The 27,976-nt window shown below is 33.5% G+C and overlaps 3 protein-coding genes and 1 pseudogene across 4 annotated transcripts; 2 read left to right on the forward strand and 2 right to left on the reverse strand.

Annotated features, from left to right (window-relative positions):
* Positions 1 to 6,151: 6,151 nt before the first annotated feature.
* LOC136067716 (uncharacterized) lies at positions 6,152 to 7,294 on the forward strand. Its single transcript, XM_065773919.1, has one exon. The coding sequence runs from the start codon at positions 6,606 to 6,608 to the stop codon at positions 7,056 to 7,058; it is 453 nt and encodes a 150-aa protein (XP_065629991.1). The 5' UTR covers positions 6,152 to 6,605; the 3' UTR covers positions 7,059 to 7,294.
* Positions 7,295 to 7,425: 131 nt separating this feature from the next.
* On the forward strand, positions 7,426 to 11,717 carry LOC136067706 (uncharacterized). The gene is made up of 10 exons (XM_065773917.1): positions 7,426 to 7,437; positions 7,484 to 7,882; positions 8,678 to 8,802; positions 8,893 to 9,001; positions 9,131 to 9,276; positions 9,404 to 9,474; positions 9,584 to 9,698; positions 9,808 to 10,010; positions 10,167 to 11,311; positions 11,421 to 11,717. Exons 1-10 carry the CDS (start codon positions 7,426 to 7,428, stop codon positions 11,715 to 11,717), a joined length of 2,622 nt encoding a protein of 873 aa, XP_065629989.1.
* A 2,412-nt stretch (positions 11,718 to 14,129) lies between these two features.
* LOC111996247 (probable ADP-ribosylation factor GTPase-activating protein AGD11) lies at positions 14,130 to 22,135 on the reverse strand. Of its 2 annotated transcripts, none has more exons than XM_065773894.1 (10): positions 21,925 to 22,135; positions 21,572 to 21,689; positions 19,479 to 19,556; positions 18,821 to 18,905; positions 18,123 to 18,198; positions 17,317 to 17,480; positions 17,017 to 17,236; positions 15,754 to 15,870; positions 15,566 to 15,661; positions 14,130 to 14,747 (listed from the first exon to the last, which is right to left on the reverse strand). In XM_065773894.1, exons 2-10 carry the CDS (start codon positions 21,645 to 21,647, stop codon positions 14,466 to 14,468), a joined length of 1,194 nt encoding a protein of 397 aa, XP_065629966.1. In that variant the 5' UTR covers positions 21,648 to 21,689; positions 21,925 to 22,135; the 3' UTR covers positions 14,130 to 14,465. The 2 variants fall into 2 exon arrangements, with proteins under 2 accessions (XP_065629966.1, XP_065629965.1); XM_065773893.1 differs by having other exon boundaries at positions 19,479 to 19,559; positions 21,925 to 22,134.
* LOC136067707 (succinate dehydrogenase [ubiquinone] iron-sulfur subunit 2, mitochondrial-like) lies at positions 21,686 to 26,923 on the reverse strand (annotated as a pseudogene).
* Positions 26,924 to 27,976: the final 1,053 nt, after the last annotated feature.

Raw genomic sequence — 27,976 nt, forward strand, 5'->3', positions numbered from 1 at the left:
AGTTGAACTCTGCCCAAACTTGGTAAACTAAACCACTTCAGGCTTACACTTGGCTCACGAGATCATTGAAAGCCAGGTTTTACACAACAAAGCTTGTCTTGTGACAAAGGTAAGCACAGCATATGAAACAACCAAATACAAGTTAAAGTACTCAAGAGTCCCCAATTTCGTAAAATAATTGAATGGAACCATATACAGAGTATTGGCAGTTACCTTAATGCCCTTACAGCAGTGACACAGCTACCCTCACTTGTTGGAATGAGACTGAGACAAACACGATCAGCAACACCCTGCATGCAGAAAATCAAAAGGAATCAATCAGAACAGTCCATCTTCTTGTAAATTAATGCATGTTTTCATGATAAACTTTTCCTTTTGGACCAGTGTAAAATATCAGCAACTTCAACACAAAATATAAACAACCCAGAAAATCTTTAATAGGATTCAAAGCCTCTAAGCTACTTAAACCATCTGTTTCAATTGGTTTGCTTAAGCTGATTTCAAATAAAATATTTTCAAAAAAACGATAGAAATATATAATAATATCCAAACAGGAAAAAATCATCAGATTCAAGCTAAACCAGCATATGGTTAAGCATAATAACATCATATAAAAAACAAACAAACAAACAGAAATTCTCCTTTATTATTTTCTCAGCAACCAAACAACAGGAAAAATGAAAGCAAACACGCTTTCAAGCTAAAAGCTAACAGTTTTCTCAAAACCCAAATGCCAAAAACATAAATCAGATCCATTTTCCAGTTCAAACTTGAACATCCCAAAGCTGAGAGAGTACCATTTTGGTTGGGTCTAAGGAGGAGCCAAATCAGAAACCCATTCGCACAAAAAAAAAAAAAAAAAAAAAAGAAATTACCCAAATCAGAAACCCATTCACAAAAAACAAGAAGTTACAAAATAAAAATAAACAAGAAACACAGATCCATTTATAGCCAAAATATACAAATTTATGCAAGTCTAGACTCACTCAAGCACTTTATCAAACATGTAATGAGCAATACTTTGAAACTTTTAAATTTAAGAAAAAAAGCCCTCAGATCCGAAACCCACCCACAAATAACATGTTATTACCCCATAAAATCACAATTAATAAGAAATTACCCAATAAAATCACAATTTTATGAACATAGTTATTTGATTCAACTTAAAAGAAACCCATGAAACAGAAATTATAAAACAGAGTTTACCTCTGTGAGAGAATGCTAGGCGTTACAGAGCTGAGAGAACTGAGAGAGCTTGAAAGAAATTTGTGGGTTACAGAGCTGAGAGAACTGAGAGAACTGAGAGAGCTTGAGAAACTTGTGGGTTACAGAGCTGAGAGAACTGAGAGAGCTTGAGAGAAATTTGTGGCTGAGAGAGTTGAGAGAGTTTGTGGGTTACGGTTTTTTTTTTTTTTTTGGACGTTAAAATACCTTGTAAATTTTTTAATATAACAGGGGTAAATGAGGTAATTTACACATTTAATAATTTATGTGCTCTACTCTCCCTCCAAATCTCTCCAATTTGGAGGAATTAAAAATAGAGGGTTGGAGGTAGTTGAAACCCCTCCAAACCCCTCCTAACCCCTCCCCCTCCTTCCTTAAAAAACTTCCAAACAAGGTAATTAGATTACTCTCCTTCCCTCTACTCTACTCCCCCTCCATTTTTAAACATCCAAACAAGCCATAAATGTCGATTGGGCCCAAGTTGAGAAACTCAGTGTGTAGTTGGGCTGGGTTAAGTAGCTGGGTTCGGGTTGGAGTAGCATGTATATGTTCGGGTGGGTGCCCATAAAAACCAGAATTGTTATAGTGGTTGGCCAAAGTAGAGTGGTACTCAAGTAAATGGGTTGTGATTTGGCAAACGTAGGGGTAACTGTTTCAAGTAAGGATTAACTTGAATACAAATCCTCTATATTATTTTTTGTTTTCACTTTATATTTCATTTTAAATATTGGTTATTTTATAAAAAAAAGAAAAAAGAAAATACATGATAGATTGTGATTGGTAGAATAAAAAATGGTATAAAAGATTTGTATTATGTTGACCCAATAAGTAGGAACAAAGATAGACAAGCTATAGAAGAGAGCCAAAATAGCATAGCAGAATGGAAATGTTGATCCATTAACATTATTTCCTTGGTATTTTTTGAGTTTATGCATTCTAATCTTTAAATCCCTTCCTTTTATGTATTCACCCTTTAGCTATTTTTTTTACTATTTAAAGTGTGTTGGTTAACTAAAAAGGTGAGAATATTGATATATACATTTTTTTTTAGATTAATACTTTGTTGTTATCATAATTAAACTCACTACAATAAAATTTCTAAGGATGACAATTTATTCATTATATATATACAAGTACATTTGTCTATTTTTATGATTCTTTAAATTAATTGAAAAATGACGTGGGCCAATTAACTCAACTAGTAAAGTCTCTGATGGTTAATAAGAGACCTGAGATTCAATCTATGCTTGTACCAAAAATCAATTGGTGTCTTGATCTAATGATAAATAGCTATCATCAAGAATGGACGTCATAAGTTGAAACTCTCTAAAAAAAAATGACCCAGAACCTTTATAACTCAACTAGCATTTTTTGGTGTCTCCCACAGAAACAGTCACGTTTCAAGTTCCCCAACTCCCTATTGTTGCAACAATTAATATAAAATAAATAAATAAATTGAAAAATGAAACTACATCAATGTTGAGGGCACCATCTTGATTAGTTTGGAAATTTTGATTTTATACATATTAAAGTTTCAATATGTTCCTTTATGTATTCATACATTCTATTTTTTCCACTAGCTAACCTAATAAAAAATGTCAATTTCATTATGTTCCAGTCAAAAAACGGATAAAACTTTTGCACTTGTCAATAAATCCGTATACATAACCTCACGTTCCATCTTGACCAAAATTTCAACCCATTTTTTGGTTCATTTCAATATATGGCAAGTATGCAAATTTCAACCAATACCCACGTAAAACTTACATCAACCTCAAATTTCGGCCAATTGCTTTCTTTCTTTATTCTTTTAGTCATTTATCAACCTGTTTTCCCTATATATCCTTCTAAAATTTAGGGGTTCTTTTATTTAACTAGTTTACACTTATCACTTCTCTCTCTCTCTCTCTCTCTCTCTCTCCCCCCCCCTCCCCCCCCCCCTTTTTTTTTTTTTTTTTTTTATGAGAATCAAGATTGTGAGTATTATTAAATCAAAACTTTGTCACGGTTTACAAAAGAAGTGATGTCTTCAGGCACCTCCACCAACCAAAATTGATGTTCTAATAAACCTTTTGCTTTTTTTGCTAAATGATAAGCTACATAATTACCAGATCGTTTTACATGAGAGAAAGAAATAAAGCCAAAATCAAGTGCAGGTAATTGCAAATCTTCAATTATGTGACCACAACCTGCCATACAGTAGCCTTTAGAATTGATGAAATCAATGACCATGGCCGAATCCCCTTCAAGTTCAGCTTTAGTAATACCAAGTTCTCGAGCAAAAATTACGGCCCTTCTACAGGCCAAAGTTTCCATGTCCACCATTGAGTAAGGGAGTGAGATCTTCTTTGACATTGCGCCAATGACCTCCTCCTGGTTGTTGCGGACAACTACATGCAAACCAGCAACAGAGATGTCCTTGAACAAAACTCCATCGAAGTTGATTTTGAAAGGGGCGTGAGAGTTATTGATTAATGAGTTGAGCTATCGATTCATGATTGTTATACTTATTACGTACTTAATGTTTAGTTCAAATCATGCTTTTAATATGAATTTAGTTTATCATTGTGATTGAATTTTATTATATATGTTTTATATGAAAATTAGTGATAACTCCAAAATGGAATGACAAAATAAAGTAGTATCGAAATTTCTTGTTTGAATGAACAAACCAGAATGGTCTCAGGAACGAAATAAATAACTTCAAACCAAATAGGTGAGTGCATTGATGTACACTCTATTAGCTCCTTAATCGATTTTTTTTTTTAACTTTCATATACGTATATAGGAGCATTTCCTTAATGAGAAAGTAAAGATGATATTTTATTAATTATCTAAATAAAAGTACCTTTTTAAAATTTTATTTTATAACTTGATAGTTACAATAAAGGTAGGCAGATTTGAATTTTAAATATCTTTGATGGAAACACCAAAGAGTGTCAATTGAGCTACATAGCTTTCGGCAAAATTATTTCTTTTAAAAGAGTAATTGTTCAATATTTTGGAAACAATATGACCTCTTCCTTTGTGGGATCCATTAAATTATGTAAGAGACGGAAATATTGCTATCGAAGTATTGAATTATTTTTCAATTTACATAAGTTTAGACTATAATTAATAATCTTTGTTTGTGTTTTCTCCTTCTTTAAATTACTAGAAACAAAATTATTGCAACATTTCTGAGGCTGGATCCTTTTTTTTTTAGTAAAAAATTTTATTCCAGAAAAGAGGATCACAATTCATCCTTATCGAAAACTCTTAAACCAGAGAAATGGACAGAAGAAATAGGGAGCGTTTCACGAACCGAACGTTACAGTCAGAAGCCCAACTAAGAACATAATGGACGGTAACGCTTGCATGCCTTAAAACACATGGAACTCCGTATTGATATTATTACTTTGGTCATTTTGAATTCATGCATAAAAAAAAATTAATTTTGTCATTTATTCGTATTCACTAATTTGCTTCCTTTCAACATTATATGTTGATCAACAAAGAAGGTGAGAGCATTAATCTACACAATTTTGTATGCCGACAAACCCTGCATAATATTTTCTATGGTAGATAAAATGGACTCCCTCAAAGTATACCAAGGTTAGACTTACCAAGTTACCATACCTAATTTTCAAAAAATAACTATTTGCCACTAAATGATCGAACTAATTGACAGTACGTCATTTTTTTTTTAAAGAATTATATTATACCGGTGGTGTCAGTGTTTTTCGTTTCTTCCCTTTTATCCATACATATTACAAATTTACAACCCATATAAGGATAATTAATTTAAAATAGGAAGGATGATTGTTAGTTAAATTTTTTTTTTCCATCGTAGATGATTATTAATTAACTATCTAAATAGAATCCCTTTAGATTATTATTATTAATCCCTTTAGGAAAAGGGATTCCCTTTTCCTTGTGTGTGTTTATTTCTCCAAAAAAAAAAATCTAAATAGAAGTAATTCATTTCAATAAGTTTAAGATTGTAAATAATAAACTTTTTTTTCTTCAAATTAATTGCATAAAAAAAATTAAAAAAAAAACACTTTAACAAGTGCATCTCTTTACTACTTTACTTATAGGACCACAACTTTTTGTGTTATAACTTTGTCATAATTTTGATGCGGCAGACTGTAAGTAGTTGTCTATCACTTTCACATAAGTAGTGCTAATACTACAACTTTGACTATAACTTACAAGTTGATGACACCAATCACAAAGAGACAATTTGATTCAAATATTCATTTGTAAGGTAGTTGAAGCCCAATAATCACATTTATTGTCACATCAATTTTATAAGTTTTATGTAGTAAAATTTATAATACTTTTAGCATTTTTCCAATTTTCCTTTCACATGGCAAAAAATTCTAACATCATAACTTATTTTACATATTTTGTTGTAACTCTTTTATGTACCTGACTATGAGTGATAAAGAAAAAGTAGTGGCTCATATGTAAATGACAGGCAGCACTCACCTATTGTCACAAAAAATAATTGTAACAAAGTGTAGAAAATAAGTTGTAATTTTATAATTACTCTTTATATATACTTACAACTTTTTTCCCGCGATTCATAGTTTGCCACCTATTGACTGTGGCCTAAAAAAAGTTGTGATCCTACGTTTTTTAGATTTTCTAAGATCAATATTATTACCAATCCGCTCATAATTTCGTACACAAATTTTGGTTCCCAATTTAACCCCATACTCTTTGGGCATTTACTTCATTCCACACAAAGACTACACTCCATATAAGGGGGCATTTTAGTCCAACAAGTCGCATTTACGGACGCGAAAGCCCCACCCACAAATCCAGTTCAATAAATCCCTTTCAAATCCGCCCCTATAAATACCATCATCCTCACCCTGTTCTCTAGCATTACAAAGCTTCAAGTTTCATATTTCCCTCCTCTTGTTTCATCAGAGAAAAACCAAACTTTTTCACAAAGAAACTCTCTCTCTCTCTCTCTCTGAGTTCATAGAGATTCTTTCACTGTAAGCTTTAGAAAGTTAGGGTTTCAAATTCACAGTTCGCTCTTCAAGATCAAGCTCGATTTGGCGTTAAAAAAGTGTGCATTTTTAGTTTTACACTCAGCTAGGTTTGATTCTGGAGCTGAAAAATTAGGGTTTCAGTTTCAGATATGGATGATTCTTTGCGAGGCGTGGATGGAGCTTTCGTTGATCTTTGATTTTCCACGGAAAATACGTTAGCTTTTTGCTGAATCAGCGACTGAAAGTGTTAAAAGTGAAGTTTTTGCACCAAAGTTTTCAAACTTTCTCAGCGTTTTCTCGGAAAATCTGTCAGTTTCTCGGCAGATGTACTTTGTTTTCTTGCTTATGGTTAGTACATTTGCTTTTCTGGCCGTGTAGCGACTTTCACTTTCTATGGAAGTTATTTGCGGAAACCCTAGTTTTTTGCCGGAGAAACGAAGCTCAACTGTGACGGAGCTCACAAACACAAAGAACGAAGCGAAACAGAGCATAATCCGAGCCATATTTGAGGACAACAAGGCCGAGCTCGTCACGTACGCGAACCGGCTCTTCAAAACCGGCTCGGATCCACTAGACCGGCGAGTAGTGTCCAAGCTCCTCCACCTCTGCTGCGCCTCGGACTCCGCCGACTCCGCCGCCGCATTGCTCAACGGAGAGCTCGGAACTCTGCCGCTCGTCAACGAGTTTGACGACGAGACCGGCCGCTCGCCTCTCCACACGGCGGCCGAGTCTCACTCGAAACGCTGCGTTGAGTTGCTCCTCAAGAAACGCGGTCGTACGGACCTGAAAACCAAGGACGGTCGCTCTCTGATCCCTCTGGAGCTGTCCTTTTTTAGCAGAAGGTAAACAAAAGAACAAATTCAAAAACACGTCGTTTTCGCTTTTTTGAACAAAAATGGAAAAAGCTTCACCTTCCCAATGTAACACTACGCAGAAACTGGCTTAGAATAGAAAACGCTTCGCTTTTTCATTATTTTACTAATACTTTTGAATTTTTTGATTACTTTCTCTCTCTCTCTCTGTGATTTCAGATTGGAACTGATTTGGAATCCTGATGATTTCTCCGTCGAAGAATTGTTGGTTCTTCTCAGCGAAAAGGTTTATTTATTTTATAAAAAACAAAAACGGTGTCGTTATGTATTTCTATTTTTGGTTCTATAGGGTTCAATAACTCATTTACATTCTGACAAATTTTCGTTACCAATTTCGTGAAATGCGCGTCGTTGTAATAAAATTTTTTTTTTTCCTTTGATTGTGACATTTTTCGTTAGGATTTGACGGCGGTGAAGCTGTTGAGCGAGAAAACGAAGGAAGCAGCTGAGGTGGCGTACGCTAACGCCGTTAACGGCCGCATAGTTCCGTTAGCCGCGCTTCTCGTTGTTGCGGCGAGTAAGATTAACGAGGCGGTTGTGGAGGTGAGTTGTAATAATAGCAAGGAGAAAGCCACCGTGTACGAGGGCGTGGTAAGGAAGGCGTTGTCGTTGGGACCCGAAACTGCGTCGTTAGGAGGAGATGAGGTGGTAGAGGGGGATGGTGACGTGGCAGCGGAGAGGAGGAAGCTCTTGCTCCGAGAGATTGAGTTGTTGCAGCTGTTCGGAGCCGTTGCTTGCAGCAGCAGTGGGAGTTGTACGGATAAGAGGGTGACGTCACTACTGCTCCGTGCAGTGCAGGTGAGAAAAGAACAGAGATATTATTGTCTTTTGTGTTAAAAAGGTGTTTTTTTTTTTTTGGGTTTCCTGTCTTCTCACACTTTTTAACAAAAAAAATTAATCACTGTTCGTAATGAGTAGGCCTATAACATGATAAATTGTTGGTTAAGAAGTTTTTTCAAAGTGTTAGTAACCAAACTTGAACTAGGGAGTTCTTAGTTAAATTCCAAATAAAACATCATTTTGAGATCAAGTGTCCAACCACTTAACAAACCCACTGAATTGTGTTAAAAAGCTTAAAACCTTGATTTATGATTTTTTTTGGATGGAATAAATGAAGCAAAACATGCATGAGAGATGGCATTAAAATATGAAGTACACAGCACATAGACATATTTGCCCAAACAATTATGTCTATTCGGTTGGTTTTATATGGGTTATTTCGTAAATTAATGTATGTGATCAATTGGACTTCCTAGTTTTAATTTGATTGGGTAGGTATCTAATTTATGGATAGGCTTATTTTGTATAATTTTGCACGAATATGGCTTGATTTTAGATTAGATACAATTAACTATATTACTCTGTAGTCCAACTTTACTAGACAAGGAATATAGTTTGTGTGGACAGAAGAGGTTCCACCTCACCTTTATCATGTAATTCAAGCCGATTTTATTGTTTCTTTGTAAAAAAAGAAAAATAAATATATTATCTTAATAATTAATTTATTGTTATGAGAAAAAGTTGTGAAGTTGTTGCGTTTGTAACATTGTTGTATTTTGGTTAGGTAATTATAGATTTGGCTGCTTGTTGTAGGCTGGTGATGTCGCCGTCATTGAGTTGCTTCTTAAGACAAACATTGATGTGAACGAGACCGACGCTGAAGGAAACTCTGCACTTCATTGGTCCCTCAACCTCAAGAATTTCACTCACCAGACAATGTCTCTCTCTCTCTCTCTCAAATACATACACACGGACGCATAAAAGCATGTAAATATACATACTAATTATGATTGTGCACCTGTACCCAGAATTGTATGGCTACTGCTGGACAACGGCGCCAAAGTCAGCCAAAGGAATAAGTTGGGGTTGACTGCTCTTCATATTGCTGCCGCCAATGGCAACGTAGATGCACTCCAGGTGTGAATATGACTGCTAGCTCTTCGGTTAATCTTTGTAATTCATCAACTGCATTACTGGCAACCAAAGTTTGGAATTTTATTATTTTACATCTGAAAGATTTTTGTATTTTTGACATTGACCCTACAGGTCTTTCTATTGGAAGACCCAGATGCTATCAACTATAGAACAGAAATGAAAGAAACCCCACTGTTTTTTGCAGTAAAGAATGACCAAATGAAATGTGCTGAGGCTCTTTTACGATGGGGAGCTAGTAATGAAGTCCTCAACTTGCGGTAGGAAATAGTTGATGCCTTTCCATTCTGTTCATTGTCATTTTCTGTAAAATTAGTTGTGAATTCCATTTCCAATGTTAACATATTTTATCTGCGTGTGTGTACCAACTCTTATAATTACCAGTAGACAGAGACCTATAGATTTGGCAAAGTCTCAAGATATGCGTTACAAGCTGAGTCCAACCAATATTAGCCACTGTAAGTAGAATCTGTGAATGCTATACTATAATTCAGAGAAATGAAGCCACTGTTGCTTATCAGTGTCATTGCTTTCCTACGATCTTATGCCCTGAGATGTAATGTGCAGTGAATCGTACCTCGCCGGATCAACCAAATTATACCACTTATTTTCAAGGTGATGAGATAATTTCAGGCACCTGTGATGCACTTCTAATCTTGACAGAAGAAAACACTACAGAAAGGTGGCCTCCCTTATTAAAGCATCAATATTAGTATGAACTTTTTGTCCCTTTCCCCCTCCCTTTGTCTACATGCTCTCATAGTTTTCTACTGCTTGTGAAATTTCGGTAGCTGCTCTAGCACAAAGACTGAGATCTGTAAATACTTTGCATCTCCTCGTGGATGTGTCAGAGGAGACAAGTGCTTTTATGCACATAGTGAGAAGGAACTTCGGCAAAAGAAGCAGGGAACACATCCGACTCATTCTCCTACTACCACCAAGGACCTTAGAAGGAAAATCTTTGTTGGAGGTCTCCCTCCTACGTTGGACTCTGGTTAGTAACCTATCAAAAGCTTTATGAAGTACATTTTTAAGCTGTATAGACTTCTGAGTAATCAAGCATGGGAGTTTAATTGAAAAATGATCATTATTTTCATTGTTGTATCTGTTTAGTATCACAATACTCTCTTCTTTCACTGTTGTGAAGCAGAATTGTTGCGTAAATTTTTTGAAGAACAATTTGGTGCAGTAGAAGATGCTATGGTTCTTGGTATGCAAGTAGGAAATGAATTGAGATCTCGAGGATTCGGATTTGTCACTTTCAAAGAAGAAAAAACTGTTTCAACAGCTGTTGAAACACACTTTGTCAGCATTATGGGCAAGCAAGTTGAGATGAAATCTGTACTTCCGAAATGTCTTTTACTCATTGAGAACCAGAAACTGTCACCAGGACAACATGACAAAGAACAGAATCACAATAATCAACCTCGACCAGAGACACCCAATGAGAAGATTATAGAAGAGGCTAAACCTGAACAAATGTCTTGGGCTGATAGATTACTCCATGGTCAACCAAAGACATGTTCCAATGAGCTTCAAGTTCAAGGCCACATTAGCCCCAGCCGTGTAGATCAAAGCATGCCTGCGTGGTTCAAGAATTTCAAGAAGTGGCTACCTTTCCACTTAAAAGAACAATCAAAATTGAGGGAAGGAGAATATGCTCTCTCATCTCTCAAAGGGGATTTCAGAGCAAAATTCGGCCTGGAATTGGATCATGCCTCTCTTGGCTACCCTAAGCTTAGTGACTTCATGAGATCTTTCCCTGATATTTGTCACATGAAAGTTGGCCCCATAGGAAAATGTGGAACTGCCACTCACTTGGTCCTCCAACCTAACCTTCCTAAGCCTCATGACAAAATGAAGCATACACTCACAATGCCAAACACATCCTCTAATGCTACATCAATTAATGAGAGTGTTGATTCTGAAAAATTCAAATGTTGTCAGGACCTTCTTTCCGGCTCTTGTGAAAAGGCTATCTTTGCTGATAGCAACATTAAGGAGAACCTAGCCCATGAGTACCCTGAAGTGAATTCAGATCAGAATAATAAAATGCCTGGTGTGCCAATGAGGCTTATTTCCTTCTTGAAGCCAGACCATCTCTTCCATGGTCGACCATGGCTACGAAATGGAAGCAACATAGTTGGAGACATTTATGGTGAAAGAGGAGGGTATGTAGAGGGAATTAAACAGAACAATTTTAGGCATCAACAAAGACATTTGGTTTTGGATGCCCTTCTTAGAAAAAGGAACAACACATCAGTTTTTTTTCTTCGTGACCCTGGCTTCTACACAGTAAGCAGTGAACTAGATTCAGTTTTAGTGCTGAGATTCAATGCTATTTTGTTAATATTGCATCTAATTGTTTTAATTTTGTTGACCTGAGGCTGGTGTATGTGTGTAGGATTATATAAAAAGCCTCAACCGGGAAATGTGCTTTGCGTGCAACCAGCGTAAGATGCTTTGGGCAAACTTTCCATGCCAACACTTGCTGTGGTGCAGTGATTGTAGACTACAGGCCATACAGGTGGCTGGAGCTTCCGATCAGAGATGTGTGTTGTGTGATTTGAAAGTAGAGAAAATCGGTATGCTCCCATGGCATGACGTTTGTCAGGCTGTACGTGTGGATCTTCCTAATGTGAAGGAGTTTCCACCTTTTGATCCTAATCATATAAGAAGGTATGGTTATTCTGCACTCTAATTCTTGCAAACATATGCATTTTCTAGAGTTAATTTTATTACCTTTTAAATTTCCTAACGTTTTTTTTTTCTTTCCCCCTTGCTTTGTAGTCCATCGAAGAAGAAATCTCCATGGATTAGCAACTGATGAACTTGTTGCTGTCAGAGTCTCTGCAAAGCAGAAAATAATTGCAGTCAGAGAACTTCATATGGTACACGTACATGGGTGTTTTTGATGTAAGAAATACAAGCAGAATATTATTTTTTTTTTTTTTTTAAAAAAAAAAAAAAAAAAAAAAAAAAAAAAAAAAAAAAAAAAAAAAAAAAAAAGAAAGGGGGGGATTTGGCAGAATATCCTTTGCCATTATTACTGTACAAACATGTTCCCCCCCTCTATAGGATATAGCCATAGCCAAAACATACTTTGAAAGAGAATGGGTCTGTTTAATGCCCCATTCACACCAGTTTATGCACCTGGATGTGCTTTTGTTGATGTTGAATAACAGAACTATGCATGTATATATGATGTGGGCGTCAGTTCGGGGTTGGATTTGATTTGATATGATTTTTTGAATTTTAAAACCAGGGTCTCTAGTGAAATGTTCAACTTCAGGGGATTGATTTTAGTTGTCCCCTTTAGAAGTATTGGAACATGAGTCTATGGTATCAAAATGAATTTTGACGGATTTTGGTAAACATTGCATATTGTTTGGCACATGGTTTTTGGATTGGATAAAATCACAAGTTCACAACTGAATTTTGATAAAATTTCTTTCCTGATTTTTTTCCCATATTCTAATTAACTTTGCTATTGTTTTGAATTTTTTTTCTTTTCTTTTTTTCATATAGTTCATCACCAAAGTTTGTAATTATTAAGACAGCTCATCATTATTTCTTAACCATGAAAGTATAATACTTTTGACCCATATAATCATTTGGATGCTGTCACCGCATTTCATGAGGGCTAGGGCTTGTTCATCATCGTTTTACTATTATAAACTACAAGTCTACAACTGACAAGCCAAATCTTTTGGTAGGTTCTTAGACAATGTTGTTTCCCCTTTCTTTTTCTCTTTTGGTATATGCAACCAAAGGAGCAATTTTGTGATCCCTTATGCTGGAGTTGGCAACTGTTTTTCTTCACACTTTACGTCATTTACTGTTAATGTATTAAATTGAAAGTATAATTGTCACTTTAGAAAAATAGAACATTCCTTAAGTAATGGGAATGTGGATACTCAGATTTTTAAGAAATCCACAGCCTTACAAAAGTGACTTTGGTGGGAGTCGTTATGTCTAAAGGCATCTAGATTTCCTTGAGCTTTTTGCAACTAAACATGGGAATTCCCAAGAATTCTTTTAGATTCCCATGAATTCTAAAAGATTACCCCTAGCTAAATGATTAGGCTGAAAAACTCTATAAAAGAAGGTTTTTATGAATTTTACAGTTGACATAAAATCTTTAGGGAATGTTTGGTTTGGTGGATTTTAGGGAGGATGGAAAAAAAAGAGTAAAAAATAGGAGAGAAATAAGTGGGAAGGGTGTTTGGTTGAGAGAGGGAGGGGGAGAGAAAAGTGGTGGGGCCCGCAAGTTTTCTCTCCTCCCTCTTCAAAATACAATCTCTCCAAATTGGAGAAAAAATTGGAGTGAAAAGTGGGAAAAATATTTGGACAAAACTACATCCAGCTTTTTTAACGTTTTTGGTTTTTTTTTTTTTGGTTAGGACATGGTGGGTTCTTCAAAAGGGAAAAAAAAAAAAAACTTAAAATTAAAAATAATAAATTTTTAAATACTTTTGGATGATTTCTTATGCTATTTTTTGAAATGTCCAATTTCATGTATATACAATTTTAAAAAAAAAAGTATAATGTATTACTTTTTATTATATTTAAAAAGGACATGATGGTAAATTTATACAAACCTTATCTTCAACCAAACAAAAAAGTTTTTCATCCTTCCACTTTTTCACCCTCTCAACCAAACACAATTAAGGAAAATTAAAAAAAAATTTATCCTCCAACTTTTCCATTCTCCCTCTCTTTTCTATCCTTTCACTTTTCCATCCTTTCAACCAAATGGACCTTTTAAGTTTGTCTGGCTCTTCATTTTCCTTTTGGATGATTATAATTGTTTACATGTCATAATACTCAAATTCAGCATGATCAGTTTCATCCTCGGTTGAATTTGAACAATAAATTATAAACTTTTAGATTCCCAATGGCTTCTCAATAATATATAGTTCTCAAAACTTCACTAAAACTGTGATTGGAAATCATCATGATTTCAGTTGCTTTTGAGGGTGTATGTAAAACAGTTTGTGCACAATAAGTCTAACCCTTTAAAAATTTATGCGGTGCGATCATTTATACCCATCACCACTATTTATGTACAATAGATTACCTCATCCATAAAAATAACAAAAGGGACAACAGCTTCGCAAAAGGCTAGTACTTAGTCTACTGACTTATCTACCAAGAATAAGTTTGATGATAACATTTCAAGCATTACATTGCGTTTCGGTCATCCACTGCCTACCATACTGTGCAGTTTAAATAACTGAGGTGTCGCAGCTTGACTAATATCTACTGAACCATGGACATCAGAAATACAAATTAATACACATCAGTAATTCCTCTTCATCTCCATAAGAATTATGAAACAAGAATAATGGCAATATACAAGCAAACATTGGAGGGGATACCCTTAACCAGGCTGATGGGTAGAACGAAAGCACAAGAATTTGTATTCGTTGAATTCTAATTGTCCCTGTTATTGAGTTAGAGGAACACACTCGAGCTCAATATCCAGCACTCCCCTCTCAACATTCTGCAGTCTGAGATTGATCTCCTGTTTGACCTTCCCATCTACTAGGTTAATGACACCATCTTTAACTAGAGTGTTATCCTTGCTTGCCACCCACTTTCCAAGCTGCACTGACTCGTTGATTGCGGACTTCTCGTAGGCTATGGCAGCAGCAACCAGGGGTTGAATGTCAATCTCCGCCTCACCCATAAAGTCATCAGTTGTGAACGTATCCTTGTCATACACAAGCTGCATAAAACCATTCAGAAAAAACCAAAAGTGGAGCTTGTGCAAATTATTATCATAGTGTCAACTAGAAATCATTTCATGCTTCTGCAAAATGGCGTTTATAGATGCATGATGATCACACATACATATAAGAAAAGATTGCTGGGGGAGGAGCGGAAGTGATGTGGTAGACTGTATACTACAAAATTTCAGCTTCGATTGTTTTTAAGACTTGTACCAATCCTCCAGAATTTTAGCCTTTGAACTAGAGCTAAATGAAATAATGCATTTCCGAGGAGGTGCTGTGTAGCCTATCAATTCAAAAATAATCTTCATCTACTTAGGTCCTTAGCAACTGAGAATTATCAGCCTAAAATAAAGGATAAAATAAAAAGGTCCTTGTTAAGTGTTGGGTGGTCCCGACCAATGCAGAGTCCTAGGATGGGGTCCTCAAATGCGAGATCATACCAAGACACTTGCATTTGACAGCCTCGAGGATTTTTTTTTCCTTCAATTTTAGACCCGAAGAAAAGATTATCCTGCCTCAAAGCTTCATTCTTATTTGGCGATGAAATACACTTATTATCCTCTCCAAAAGCTTCACTTATGTTGGGTGACATAAGAAAAGGATCAATTAATTTACAAATAGAATGGGGAGAAACTTTGGCATTAAAAAACAGCCAATAAACTGCGATCAATATATTTGCATAAGAGTGGTCCCAATGGGATACCAAAAATTGCAATCATACTCAAACAATGTTCAAATCTATTTAGCTAAAGTGCAGGTGATGGTCCAATATGGTGGTTTTTCTTTTTTCATGGAAAAGCGTCCAACTTACCACTTTTAGAGGAGGTATTTTTTCTGGAATTGACAGCATTAGGCTTTCATTCCATACTGGATTCAGGTTGCTCTTGATGACACGAGTCTTTACTGACTACAAAAAATATACATAGAGAACTTATATTATGAACATAGTTGAATCCATTTCTTAGTGAAAGAAGAAGATTACAAGGAGAAGAGGCTCACTTGATGACCCAAAGAAAGAATGACATAAGGGTCACTAGTCATCATATCCCGAATAGCTAGATTGGTGCCTTTGACCACATTGACCTTAATCAATCCAATGAATTCAACCATACCTGCCTATAAAAAGTACAATTTTATCATCCATATCAAACCAAAACTTGAATTAGTTAGATAGCAGATTTGTTTTCCTTGAGAAAGTATTGAATTAAGAAAGATAGAGGAAACTGAAAACTTATTATCATATTCTATTGTTTTATTATCAAGAGAAAATAGAGAAAATAAAGCTTTAGTATCTTTTATTCCTCGCAGGCAACTTTTCTCTCCAAATCTGACCTCAGGAGAGAAATTTTTGGGTGGGCCAATGAGCCAAGTCCTGACATTTCTTTTCTTCTCTCTCACCATGGGAAACCAAACACAAGAGTAGAAGAAGATACAAAAAAAAGAAAAAAAAAAATTCTTTTATTTTTTTCTACGGATGATTCAAACTTAGCATAAGACTAAAATGCACAAACAAGGAAACAGCACATTTGCATTCTGACATAGCAAATCCTAAAAATGAAGGTATACTATACTTGCCATTAGTAGACTTATTATGGAGTAGTCATTACTTCTTCCTACTTCAGACATTTTTTTAAAAATTTTATTTACTTCATGTTTGTTAATGCACTTCCGAAGGATAAGCAAGTGATGAGGCAATACTCATAGCCCTTGTACACAATGTATGTATAACAGACTTCTGTAATCAATCAATTATCACTTGGAGGTGGGACAAGTATCTCAATACTACAAATATGGATTTTTGAGTCTACAAGATAGTAGACTTATTTGTGTCAAATGTCTGGAACTGAATTCTCTGAAGAGAAAAGGATTATGGACACGAGTGACTTGAACTAACTCAACTGGGATTGCTTATATATCTATAGACAGTCATGGCCAGTTGCACAAACAATTGTATTGTATGTGACCATCATTTAACCTTTTGTTTGATAGTTTTTCATCGGTCCCTACTTCCCCTTGTCTCTGTGTGTGTGCTGATACCTTTGAAAATCAAAACTTGCAATTTACAAATATTTTAAAACAGCCAGCATGTTTATCAAATGAGTGTTTTGGTGCTTGAAAAGCATCAAATCTTCAAACAAATATTTAAAATTGAAAATGCAATTTCAAGTAGCATATTGAATTTCCATAGCCAGCTGCAAAGACAAAAGTGCATCCAAACTCCTGCGGATACCTGATAAGAAAAGAAATGGAATGGTCATTTACCTGTGAGCTTCTCTTCTTAGAGTCTTTTCTTCCCCAGCTGTTACGAAATGCATGCCCAATACGATTTCTGGTTACTTGTTTCTCGAATTGTTTCTTATCTTGCATAGAGTTATTGCTTGAAGAACTGCTTGGGGATGAACCACTCCTTTTATGAGATGGTGGGTAGACACAGAACATATTTTCATCAGAGTTCAAAAATTGGTGCAGCTCATATTTTCTCCTGAGTATTCAAGAATGTTTCAGATTTAGAATAGGATAGGTTTCTCATACAAAATTTTGACAAGTAATATAGTTCCATACCTAATAAAATCAAAGCGGTCCTCTATAGAGGAGTTTGGTTTTGGTTTTTTAAGGCTGTTTGGGACATGAGCTTCATACTTCTTGTTTACCACAATATTTCCACCCAAACTTTCCAAAGTATCAACTTCTTCATTGGTCCATTCATCTAACTTCACTGATAGAACCTGGCACATTTTCAGATCAAATTAGAACATCTAATTCCCGACTCTATCACAGAGAGAGCGAGAGAGAGAATATCAGCCCTTCAAATTGTAAATGAATCTGCAATTGAAATCCTAAAAAAATCCCATAAATCACTTATTAAAATTGACATACTACTGGCTGAGCTACAGAGTTTTTGCCACTGTAATATGACTCACTTTTAACTGCTAACAACCTTATATTGCCCTTTTTTTTCACATCAGATGTCTATTCAAGATGGAAATTATTTTTAGAAATTGTTTAATTTTTAGGGAGAACAAATTATCTTCAACAAATTTTATGAGAACAAATTGTACATTATACCACAATTACAAAATATTATCTATTCCCACACATTGCGTGGATCTGCAACTAGTAGATCTTAAAAGCACTTAAGGGTATTAGTTTCAAAAACCCAACTTTTCAAAACCAGCCTTAAAGCTCTTTAGTAGCTACCTAAAAGTTCTTTTAAATTTTTCCAAACGAGGACAAAAACTTGCCAAAAGAGCCTAAAACTTTTTTAGGAGCAACTTGATGTAGGGCCAGACAAGCCTTAAGGTTTTGTTACTGTAGCTATTGTTGTTGCTGTACTTTACAAGACTGTCAAGAAGTACTAGAAACCATACCTTTGAAATATGCACGCCAAGGCTTCTATGTACACCCGAACACTTGATACAAATAAATACTCCAAGACTTAAGGATCTGACATTAACCAGATGAAATAATTAGGACACAAGTGAATATGAGCTATTGATTTGTCCATAATAAACTTGAATAACATCATGTGCATCAAAAGCATGAGTAGATGAAAATGTTAACAATTTTGAAATATGTAGGTCAGGCAGAAAAATGTACTCTTCAGATCAATATTGAGATGGTAGTATCTGTAGTACGCAAGCATGGTCACAAGGGATACTGCAGGTATGAAAAACAACAAATTTGCTATGTTATCCCACCTCACAGTGCTAGAGCAGTTTTTTTTTCCCCTTTCTCACACTATAAATACTATACAATTGCTTGTCATTAACTATCATTGTTTTCTAACATGTGAAGTTTCCCAGCATGCTAAATTCTCCAAATAAAAGATGTGGTTTATGTTATCCCTCTAAACAAACTGATGCTAATTCCAAATTAAGTTTGAGTCTAATATCATGACATATAATTGCAACCCGGAACTAGTCAGCTCAAGAAGCAAAAGGACATTGTTAAATAAGAATAAGAGAACTTTGGACTCAAAATAATTTTAAGTAATTTTCTGATAAAGTCAACTACAATTGCTACCAGAAGTGAACCATAATAGAGTTAGAGGGGTATGATAACTTACACCCATTTTGGATCTGGAGATCCACAATCTGCACAGTATTTATTGCAGGATTGACGTAACAGACTCTCCAGCCTTAGCTGTGGACCTGATTAATGAAAAATCTCGGTTACGAAAGTCAAACAAGGCTACTTGAACTTTATCATGTGATATTGTTCAGAAAGTCTTAAAGGAGATTTCATTTAAATACGGAGAGTTGCAGAATATCACAAAATTTGAGTACTTTATGGCAAGTACAAACATAAAAAGCAAGCATTTGTCAATATTTTCAGCCAGAAAGTCTTGTAAGAATTACAAGATCATTCAGTGAAATAAATAGTTCAGATCTTGGAGAAAATATGACATGAATAATCACCTAGTTTGGTAAATATCATATCCTTGAGAAAATATAAAATGAACACCTAGTGTTGTAAGTCAGATCATAGTTTATTTTGTAGTGGTAAATAAGCTCACTTTTACTGCACTAATTAACTGCATCAATCTTTAGGATATTCTTTACCAGAAACTTATAATTTGTTGACAATTTGTTCTAACTGGCATTCATAATTTGATTTACTTTAAGAATGATACTAACAACCTTCACATGGGTAAACAAGGAAAAGGTTGATAAGAGAAGCAAAGACTTTAAAACAAAAAATTCAAACGTTGAGTCTCAACATACATGAAGAAGGCGATTGATCCTTTTGGCTACCCCAATTTGGTGGATCTGTGCGTAGGAGATCATATAAGCTCAACGTAGCTACTACAAATCAAATATTTCTAATCAGATCATCTCAAAAAAAAAAAAATATATATATATATATATATATATTTAGGCAAGATCAAGCTTGTGCGTAGGAGATCATATAAGCTCAACGTAGCTACTACAAATCAAATATTTCTAATCAGATCATCTCAAAAAAAAAAAAATATATATATATATATATATATATTTAGGCAAGATCAAGCTACAATCACATCATAAAGTTATGCACTGTGGGAAAGCTATGTTCAGATATATATATATATATATATATAAAAGTAGAGTGCTACTACAAATTGATTAGCATTAAGCATTAATGGAATGATACAATAAGCATCAAGATGTTACAGCATGTACATAAACCTAAGAAGCTTAGTAATACATTGATAAAGCACTCCTTCTCAAAAAAATCAACAAAAACAAAAGATTGGAACAATTAAATAGATGATCTATATTCAAAAAAGAGATGAGTATATATGAGCTTCACAAGTTCTCTCAATTGAAACAGGAAATAGGAGAACCACCAAGAAGTAATATCTTATTGGGTAGAACTAGAGAACAAATGAGCAGTGAAAGTGAATACATTTGTCATATGATTGAAGGTCCAAATTCTGTGGTCATCAATTGGGTGTAATGCGTATGCAAATCGCCATTAAAATCAAAGTAGAAACAGAACAAAATAACCATGTATTAAGATAGAGTGGTAACAAGATGATATAAAAGGATGGTATCCATTTTAAGCATTGGGTGGTGGGCATCTACAGTTGATACAATGTATTGACACCCAATCCGACATACAAGGCTCAGCTATTACTTTATAAAAATGACTAATGTTTTTTTTTTCTTTAACACTCAATGCAATATATTTCTTTCGTAAATTGCTTTATAACTTTTCAACCATGCATTGCCAGATACATTTCAGCATTTTTCCTTACAAAATGATTTTCAGCAAGGTCAATGATAGAATATCAATGATTTTCTTTGTTGGATCATAATATCATATTGATATGAATCTTATTTTTAAACACACTTTTTTTATATATAATTACTCAAAAGGTGTACAAGAGAGAAGCACCAGTGCATAGACTTGCACATTTTAGAAGCATTAGAACACACATACCACAAGATCAAGTTCTTAAGACACTTTCTTATGGCTCAACAAAATACTCAAATTGAGGCATCCTTGGACACTCAAAAAAATATCAATGCACACAACTTTTATGCCTTTTTATCTATCAGCTCATGTGAACCCGATTTTTATTAAGGAAAAAATAATAATGACAAGCAACCAAACAGAAATAGGTGACAAGATCAGCTTCTTTTGTTGCTGGGTTTATACCTTCTTCACCAGGCTTTTCTTTTTTCTTAATGTTTTTAGCCATTTTTCCTAATAGAATAATTTTCAACCTAGTCACAGTGAAACAATCATTTGCTTTGTCCTATCATGTTACTAAGCTTCTAAAATACGTTGAAAGAAAGTAAAGATTTTAAATCCACAACCTCACCTTCCATCCACCATTTTGGGAAGAGAGAGTCCTATTTCAGCTAGAGCTCATTGACAAATATACATAACAATATTAATCAAAAATCTTTCTAACATTTTTACAAATAGATAAGGCTTAATCGTTGTTCCTCAAGACTTATGCATTGCCTTACATTTCGGCTTTTAAGAGCATCACATAAGACAAGCTTCTTCATTTTATAAGAATAACATGACCAATATTCATCAAACTAAATGATTCAACAGAAACATTTTGATAAAAGCATAATTTCATTTTCAAGAAGTTGGTGTTTTTTTTTTTTTTTTTTTTTAAAAAATGCAGCCAAATTTTGTCAGGGGGATAAATTACTGCCATGATTGTATTGTGCAGATCTTATCATGAAGAAAGATCCATGATTTGCTATTGCAACCACTAAGTTCACTGTCAAAAAAATTCTTTGCTTCTAATGACAAACATAAAAAAAAAACAAAAAAGGATCAATCATATGATTAAAAATATTCTGCAAAAAACCTGAAACATTGTTGGGATCAGAATTCTCTTGTTGGGTAGAGATTTCCATGCCTACAATGCTTCCAGCCCAAATCATGAAAACTGCTATTTGAAAACACCCTTTATATCATTTCCTTATCTGCATCCAATAACACAAGCATTACAGAAAAAATCCAAATTTAGCAACTGCACAGGACATGTATATATATATATATATAATTCAGTAATCAAGAAAAGCAAAATGTCAAGAACATTTCTTTAAAGAAATCGTGACAGACAAAAATATAAAGCTTTCATATATGCAAAAAAGAAAATGGGCATTCAAAAGAAAAGCAAAAATCGAACAAATACAAATATGGTTCATAGGATCTTACAGATTGAGAAGAAGAATATTTGTTGGTTGGAAATTGAAGCTCAAACTTTGCAATAATATATGCAGCCAAGAAAAAAAATTACTAGATAAATGGATAATCCAAAAAAGGAATGTTTATATTTTTTATTATATTTATTTAAAGTGTGTAAGTGTTGGAAATTGTAGAGAGACAACGCAAGAAAAGATTCACAAAAATCATAGGGAATTATACTAGGAATCTGCATTGTATTTTCACAAAAATTTTAAACATTTTTTAAAATATTTTTTTGTTTTTTGTTTTTCTTGTTTCTTTAATAATAGAATGTGAGTGCCATCCAAAAGTCAGCAAAATACGGCTTTTGTGGTTGATTACCCCAACAACCGGATAAATGTTCAAAGTGAACTACTCCCACGTGCTTATGTGGCGCGTATACTTGATGAACAACCTTTTATCATTTAAAAATCTAGTGACAAAAAACAAAATCCACAAGTTTTTTCACAATGATTGGTGGATAATAGGAAATTATTGGTGGATAATAGGAAATTAGTAATGAAAGCTCCAGCAAATTGACAACTCAATAAGTTGTGAATTAAATTATTGAAATTTTAAAAAAATAAATTATGAAAGTTTTTAAAAATAAATTAAGAAAATTTGTGAACTTTCCAGAAAAGAAAAAAGAGCTCTTTATTATTTATTTTTTTTCATTTTTTACTCAACAAATAAATTGTAATGAGTTAAAAAAAAAAAAAAACATTTGAATTGATAAAATGATCACCCAATTAAATTTTATGAAATTTATTACTTATATTGGCCAAGTTTAAATTTTTGATATTTGGTAAGTTGTCATCAATAAACTATAAAAACTAAAAAAAGGTGCAAGTACAACTATTTCTTTTGCTGGAATGAAAACTAAAATGGAACAAGGACAACGGCTGCTTCAAAGTCACTTCTAAATATAATTTTCAACTTGGGTCTAGTTAATGTATGTTCTTAACAAATTAACAGATCCGTTTTTAAAAAGTTTTATTTGAGAATTGAAAAAGTTGTCAATACTTTTCAATTTTTGATAAACTTTTTCCAAAATTTGTTTATTATTGTGCTTATGGCACAAATGATTAAAATCAACTTAAAAAACACATCCAAAAAACTTAAAAAAGAAGATTCTAGATTGAGTATTCCAATTTAGTTTTTTTTTCAAAAAAACTTTGTCCATTGCGAATGTTAATTATCATTCTAGTAATTAAAAATCATTTTAATATTTTTACTTAACGTTTTTATGGTGACTATATATATATATATATGACCGACCCTAAAAGCATCATTCTTTTAAAAAAAAATGAAAAGAATGATTTAATTTGTAGTTTTTATATTGTTATCTCTTTTATATATAATATAAATATTATATATTGAATGAAGAACCCCACCATCACCATTACATGAAATCAAAGGGCTTTTTTAATCTTTATTAGATGACACTATCCTCGTTTATTCATAATTGTTATCCATTATGCATGAATAAAAATTGTATTCAGTCAAAATAAGAAATACATCAAGGTACATTATATAGTAGTATAGAAAGTTACTAACATATAAACTAGCCACAACCAAAATACACAACAGTTAACTTTCTAATAAACTGTCACAATCAAACTCTGTTAAAAATACAAACAGAAATTCTAACAAATATAGCATATATTTTATATTGAATGGTCATTTTAAACTTTTTTTTTTCTTTTTTTAGAGAGTTTCAACCTATGACGTCTGTTCCTGATGATAGCTCTTTATCATCAGACCAAGACACCAATTAGTCTTTGATGTAAGCGAGGATTGAACCTCAAATCTCTTATACAACAATAACAGACTTTACCGGTTGAGCTAATTGAAACCCATTGGTCATTTTAAACTTTAACATCCAATTAATAACTTTTCATCTCGCATTATTTTTGTAGATTCTTCTAAATTTCATTCTTGATTTCCTCTACTCACATTGTAGTCAGGTAACATGATGCATAGTTTGTTCTCTTTTTCATGTCTGATTTCCTCCTTGAAGATTCTCACATTTAGTCAAGTCATATGATTAACAATTTTTATTTTTTTTTTGTAGAGAGAGTTTTAACCTATAGCGTCTGCTTCTAATGATAGCTCTTTATCATCAGACCAAGACGTCAATCAGTTTTTGGTGTATGCGAGGATTGAACTCCAAATCTCTTATACAACAATCAGAGACTTTACTTGTTGAACTAACTAGAACCCACATGATTAATGATAGTTGCACAAAAAAGATCACAAACTATTATTTTAGTCTTTTGTCTTTCGAATTGGTGACTATCCAATTCACTTCATAGTTCTAATCATTAACAACTCTAGGCAAGAAACATTGCAAAAACATATTATCCTGCTTCCTTGTCTATTCTTTAAAAAGCATATAACATATCTATAATATAACAAGTCCACTACAAGCTAACATGCAATAGTCCATTTTATCCCTATATTAAGAAAATTAAAATGAAATGTAAAGAGCACATTAACAAAATTATAATTCTTTTTCTATTTTGTGATTTCTCTAATTAGTTCCAAAAATGTTAGAGAAGGAAAAAAAAAAAAAAAAAAAAAAAAAAAAAAACCTAAGTTGTATTCTACTTCATTCCTTCATGGTCTACTTAAGGATGGCTATAGGATGGGGTGAGTCAAATCAGGGGTGCTTTGTCCTTACCTTGTCCCTTTTTTAGGATGGGAAAACGTGTGCAAGATAAGAGCGAGGCAAGTCAAAGGTAGGGTGGTTTAGAAGTAATCTTTTAATTCCTAATAAGGTGACTTCGATATATATATATATATATTATTATTGATAAATAGATGACTTCAATATTAATGAGGTACAGAAGAAAGAGAAAGAGAAAATAAGTGTTTTGCGAGATAGTAATATAATTTCTATAACAAATAAAATTATAATAGCATATGTATAAAAAAAATTAAAAATATATATATAATTTAAATATATTAAACAAATACTTCGAGTAGCATATATACACATTCAAGGAAAAGCGCAAGATATGTTGGATGAGTAAAAAATGAGTAAAACCAATCTCATTGCTTCGCCTCTTCGAGATGGGAAAATCTCACATGGAGCAAAGAAGAGTGGAGTGGAGAAAACTAATTAGCATCAATTTCATTTCATTATTTAATAAACTTCCAAACGCAGAGTAAACAAAACTTACATAATTTTTCTCCCTAATATAAGATTATTTATGTTCGGTATTTTAGCTTCATCTTATTTTCATTCGAAAAGAGAATATATAAATTTTAAAAAAATATTATTTAAAAAAAATTAAAATATCTTTTTCTTTTTTGGGGGAAGTAGAAACTGTACTTTATTCAACATATTTTTTAAGCAAATAAACCAATAAAAATATGTTGCTGAACAATTAGGAAAACTTGAACCATTGCTATATAGTTCATGAATATAATTGGAATGACAAAACTTAAGTACAGTACCTTAAGTGTTGTTTCTTAAGTTCCCATCTTAAAATTTAGTCATGTAGCTAAGTAATTAAAAAATACACTTTCATCCCATAAGAAAAAATCTACATAAAATAATCTTAATAATCTTAAAAATGAAATTTAGAAACAACACCTAAATATTGTACCTAAATCTTGCTCTCATTGAAACTATCAATTAGCTTAGTAAAATTAGGAGTATTGTCCAAAAAAAGAAATTAATGGCGCGTGAGATCAATGCAAGTAGTGGAATAATATTCTCCACTAATATTAATAATTAATTTAAATTTAAATTCAAACAAGTTGGCACGTGCGCGTGCGTAGATTAGATTGTGTTGCGCACGTTGGTTGGTTTGCACAATTTCATAAACAACCATTTCTGTCTGAATGCCGACAGCGACGACGATTGCTGCGACCATTTCTTCTTTCTTTACTTTTGTCTTCTCTTTCTAGGAAAAATGGGAGTTTTTTTTTTTTTTTAATTTTTTTTTTTACATCGACGAGAAATTAAAAAAATTCATCATATAATGGTTTATCCCAAAAGTAATATTTTTGCAACAATAATAAGATGTAATTGGTTATAATTTAAATGGCGAAAAGCACATTTTAGTCCCTACATTTTTAGGCGATTTCTATTTTAGTCCCTAAATTTTATTTTTACCGCTTTTAGTCCCTATCCTGAAAAACGGTTCCGTTTTGGTCCTTGCCGTTACATCAGAAACGGATATTGCTGACGTGACAAACGGCAATAATAAATAATATTTGTTTAATGTCCACGTGGCCTAATTAATAATAAAAAAATATTTTTGACATTAAAAAATGCCACGTCAGCATATAAATTAAAAAAAAAATTTATTAATTTTAACTAAATAAAAAAATTAAAAACAGAATAAAAATTAAAAATTTTATGAATTGAGATCTAAAGTGTGTCTTGAACAAGAACAACAAGAACACAAACTTAAACCCAATTACATAAACCCAGAAATTTAAAAAAAAAAAAAAAAAAAAAAAAAAAAAAACCAAAGAACAAAGAAAGAAAAACACCCTATCTTTCTTCTCTGCAAAACCTCTTTCCCTTTCGTCTCCGGCGGGTTCTTCCTCTTCAGCCACGGCTCGATGCTCTTGTACTGGTTGTAGAAGTTCGTCATATCCACCACCAAGTCCTTGATCACGAACATGTGCGGCAGCGGCGTGATCATCGAGGCCGACGATTCGAACTCGATCTTCGTGAGGCACACGAGCCGTTGCAGCCGTCGATGTTCATGGCGCAGGACCCGCAGATCCCCTCATGGCGCGATCGCCGGAACGTGAGCGTGGGGTCCACCTCGTTCTTGATCTTGATTAGGGCGTCGAGGACCATGGGGCCGCAGTCCTTGAGGTCGATCTGGTAGTCTTGGAGCTCCAGCTTCGTCGGGTTTTCCGGGGTCCAGCGGTAGATCGAGAAGGTTTTGAGCGCCGTGGAGGCGCGTGCCTTTTGTTCGACTTGCAGAGCTTCGGCCTCGCTTGCGTGAGCTCGGGCGCATGTTCATTTTGATCTGGAATTTTATTCATTTTGATCTTCTTCAAGGTATACTTTGATCTGGGTTTGGTTTTTTTTTTATTTTTTTTTTTTTTTATTTTTTTTATTTTCTGGGTTTATGTAATTGGGTTTAAGTTTGTGTTCTTGTTGTTCTTGTTCAAGACACACTTTAGATCTCAATTCATAAATTTTTAATTTTTATTCTGTTTTTAATTTTTTTTATTTAGTTAAAATTAATAAATTTTTTTTTTAATTTATATGCTGACGTGGCATTTTTTAATGTCAAAAAATATTTTTTTATTATTAATTAGGCCACGTGGACATTAAACAAATATTATTTATTATTGCCGTTTGTCACGTCAGCAATATCCGTTTCTGATGTAACGGCAAGGACCAAAATGGAACCGTTTTTCAGGATAGGGACTAAAAGCGGTAAAAATAAAATTTAGGGACTAAATAGAAATCGCCTAAAAATGTAGGGACTAAAATGTGCTTTTCGCCAATTTAAATTTACTATTAAAATTATTTTTTTATCCACCAATAATGATTTGTGCCAATTTACTATATATAATTTGTTGTAAAAATATTATGAAATATCGTAGTGATAACATTATTCTTGTCTTTTTTATTTTTTGGAATTATTTCGAAGTCACTAAAATCTAGCTTTCATGTATTAAGCAAGCAAATCTAGCTTCCCACATGTTAAGCAAGCCTTCCAAACTTTTGAACAACTATGATTTCTTATATAGAAATTTCAAAATTCCTTTTCTTTTATTTTATTTTTATTTTTGGGGTCCAATTTAGTTTATCTTTAGATTTGTGAGTGAGATTAAGGGCCTAATTCCTTCAAAAAAAAAAAAAAGGGCCTAATTGGTAGGAGGATTTTTTTTTTTTTTTTTGTTCAAAATAGTATAAAAACAATTTCCAAAAAATTTAACTTGAAACTAGTTTTTTGATAATAATTTTTATATTATAAGTGTTTGGGTCCGACTTTTAAGAGCAATTTTCAAAATACTAAAAACAAGAAATAATTGTTTGAGAGACCATTTCTATTCTTGA

Source organism: Quercus suber, unplaced genomic scaffold (assembly GCF_002906115.3).
Source record: "Quercus suber isolate HL8 unplaced genomic scaffold, Cork oak 2.0 scaffold_82, whole genome shotgun sequence".
In the NCBI taxonomy this organism is placed as follows: domain Eukaryota; kingdom Viridiplantae; phylum Streptophyta; class Magnoliopsida; order Fagales; family Fagaceae; genus Quercus; species Quercus suber.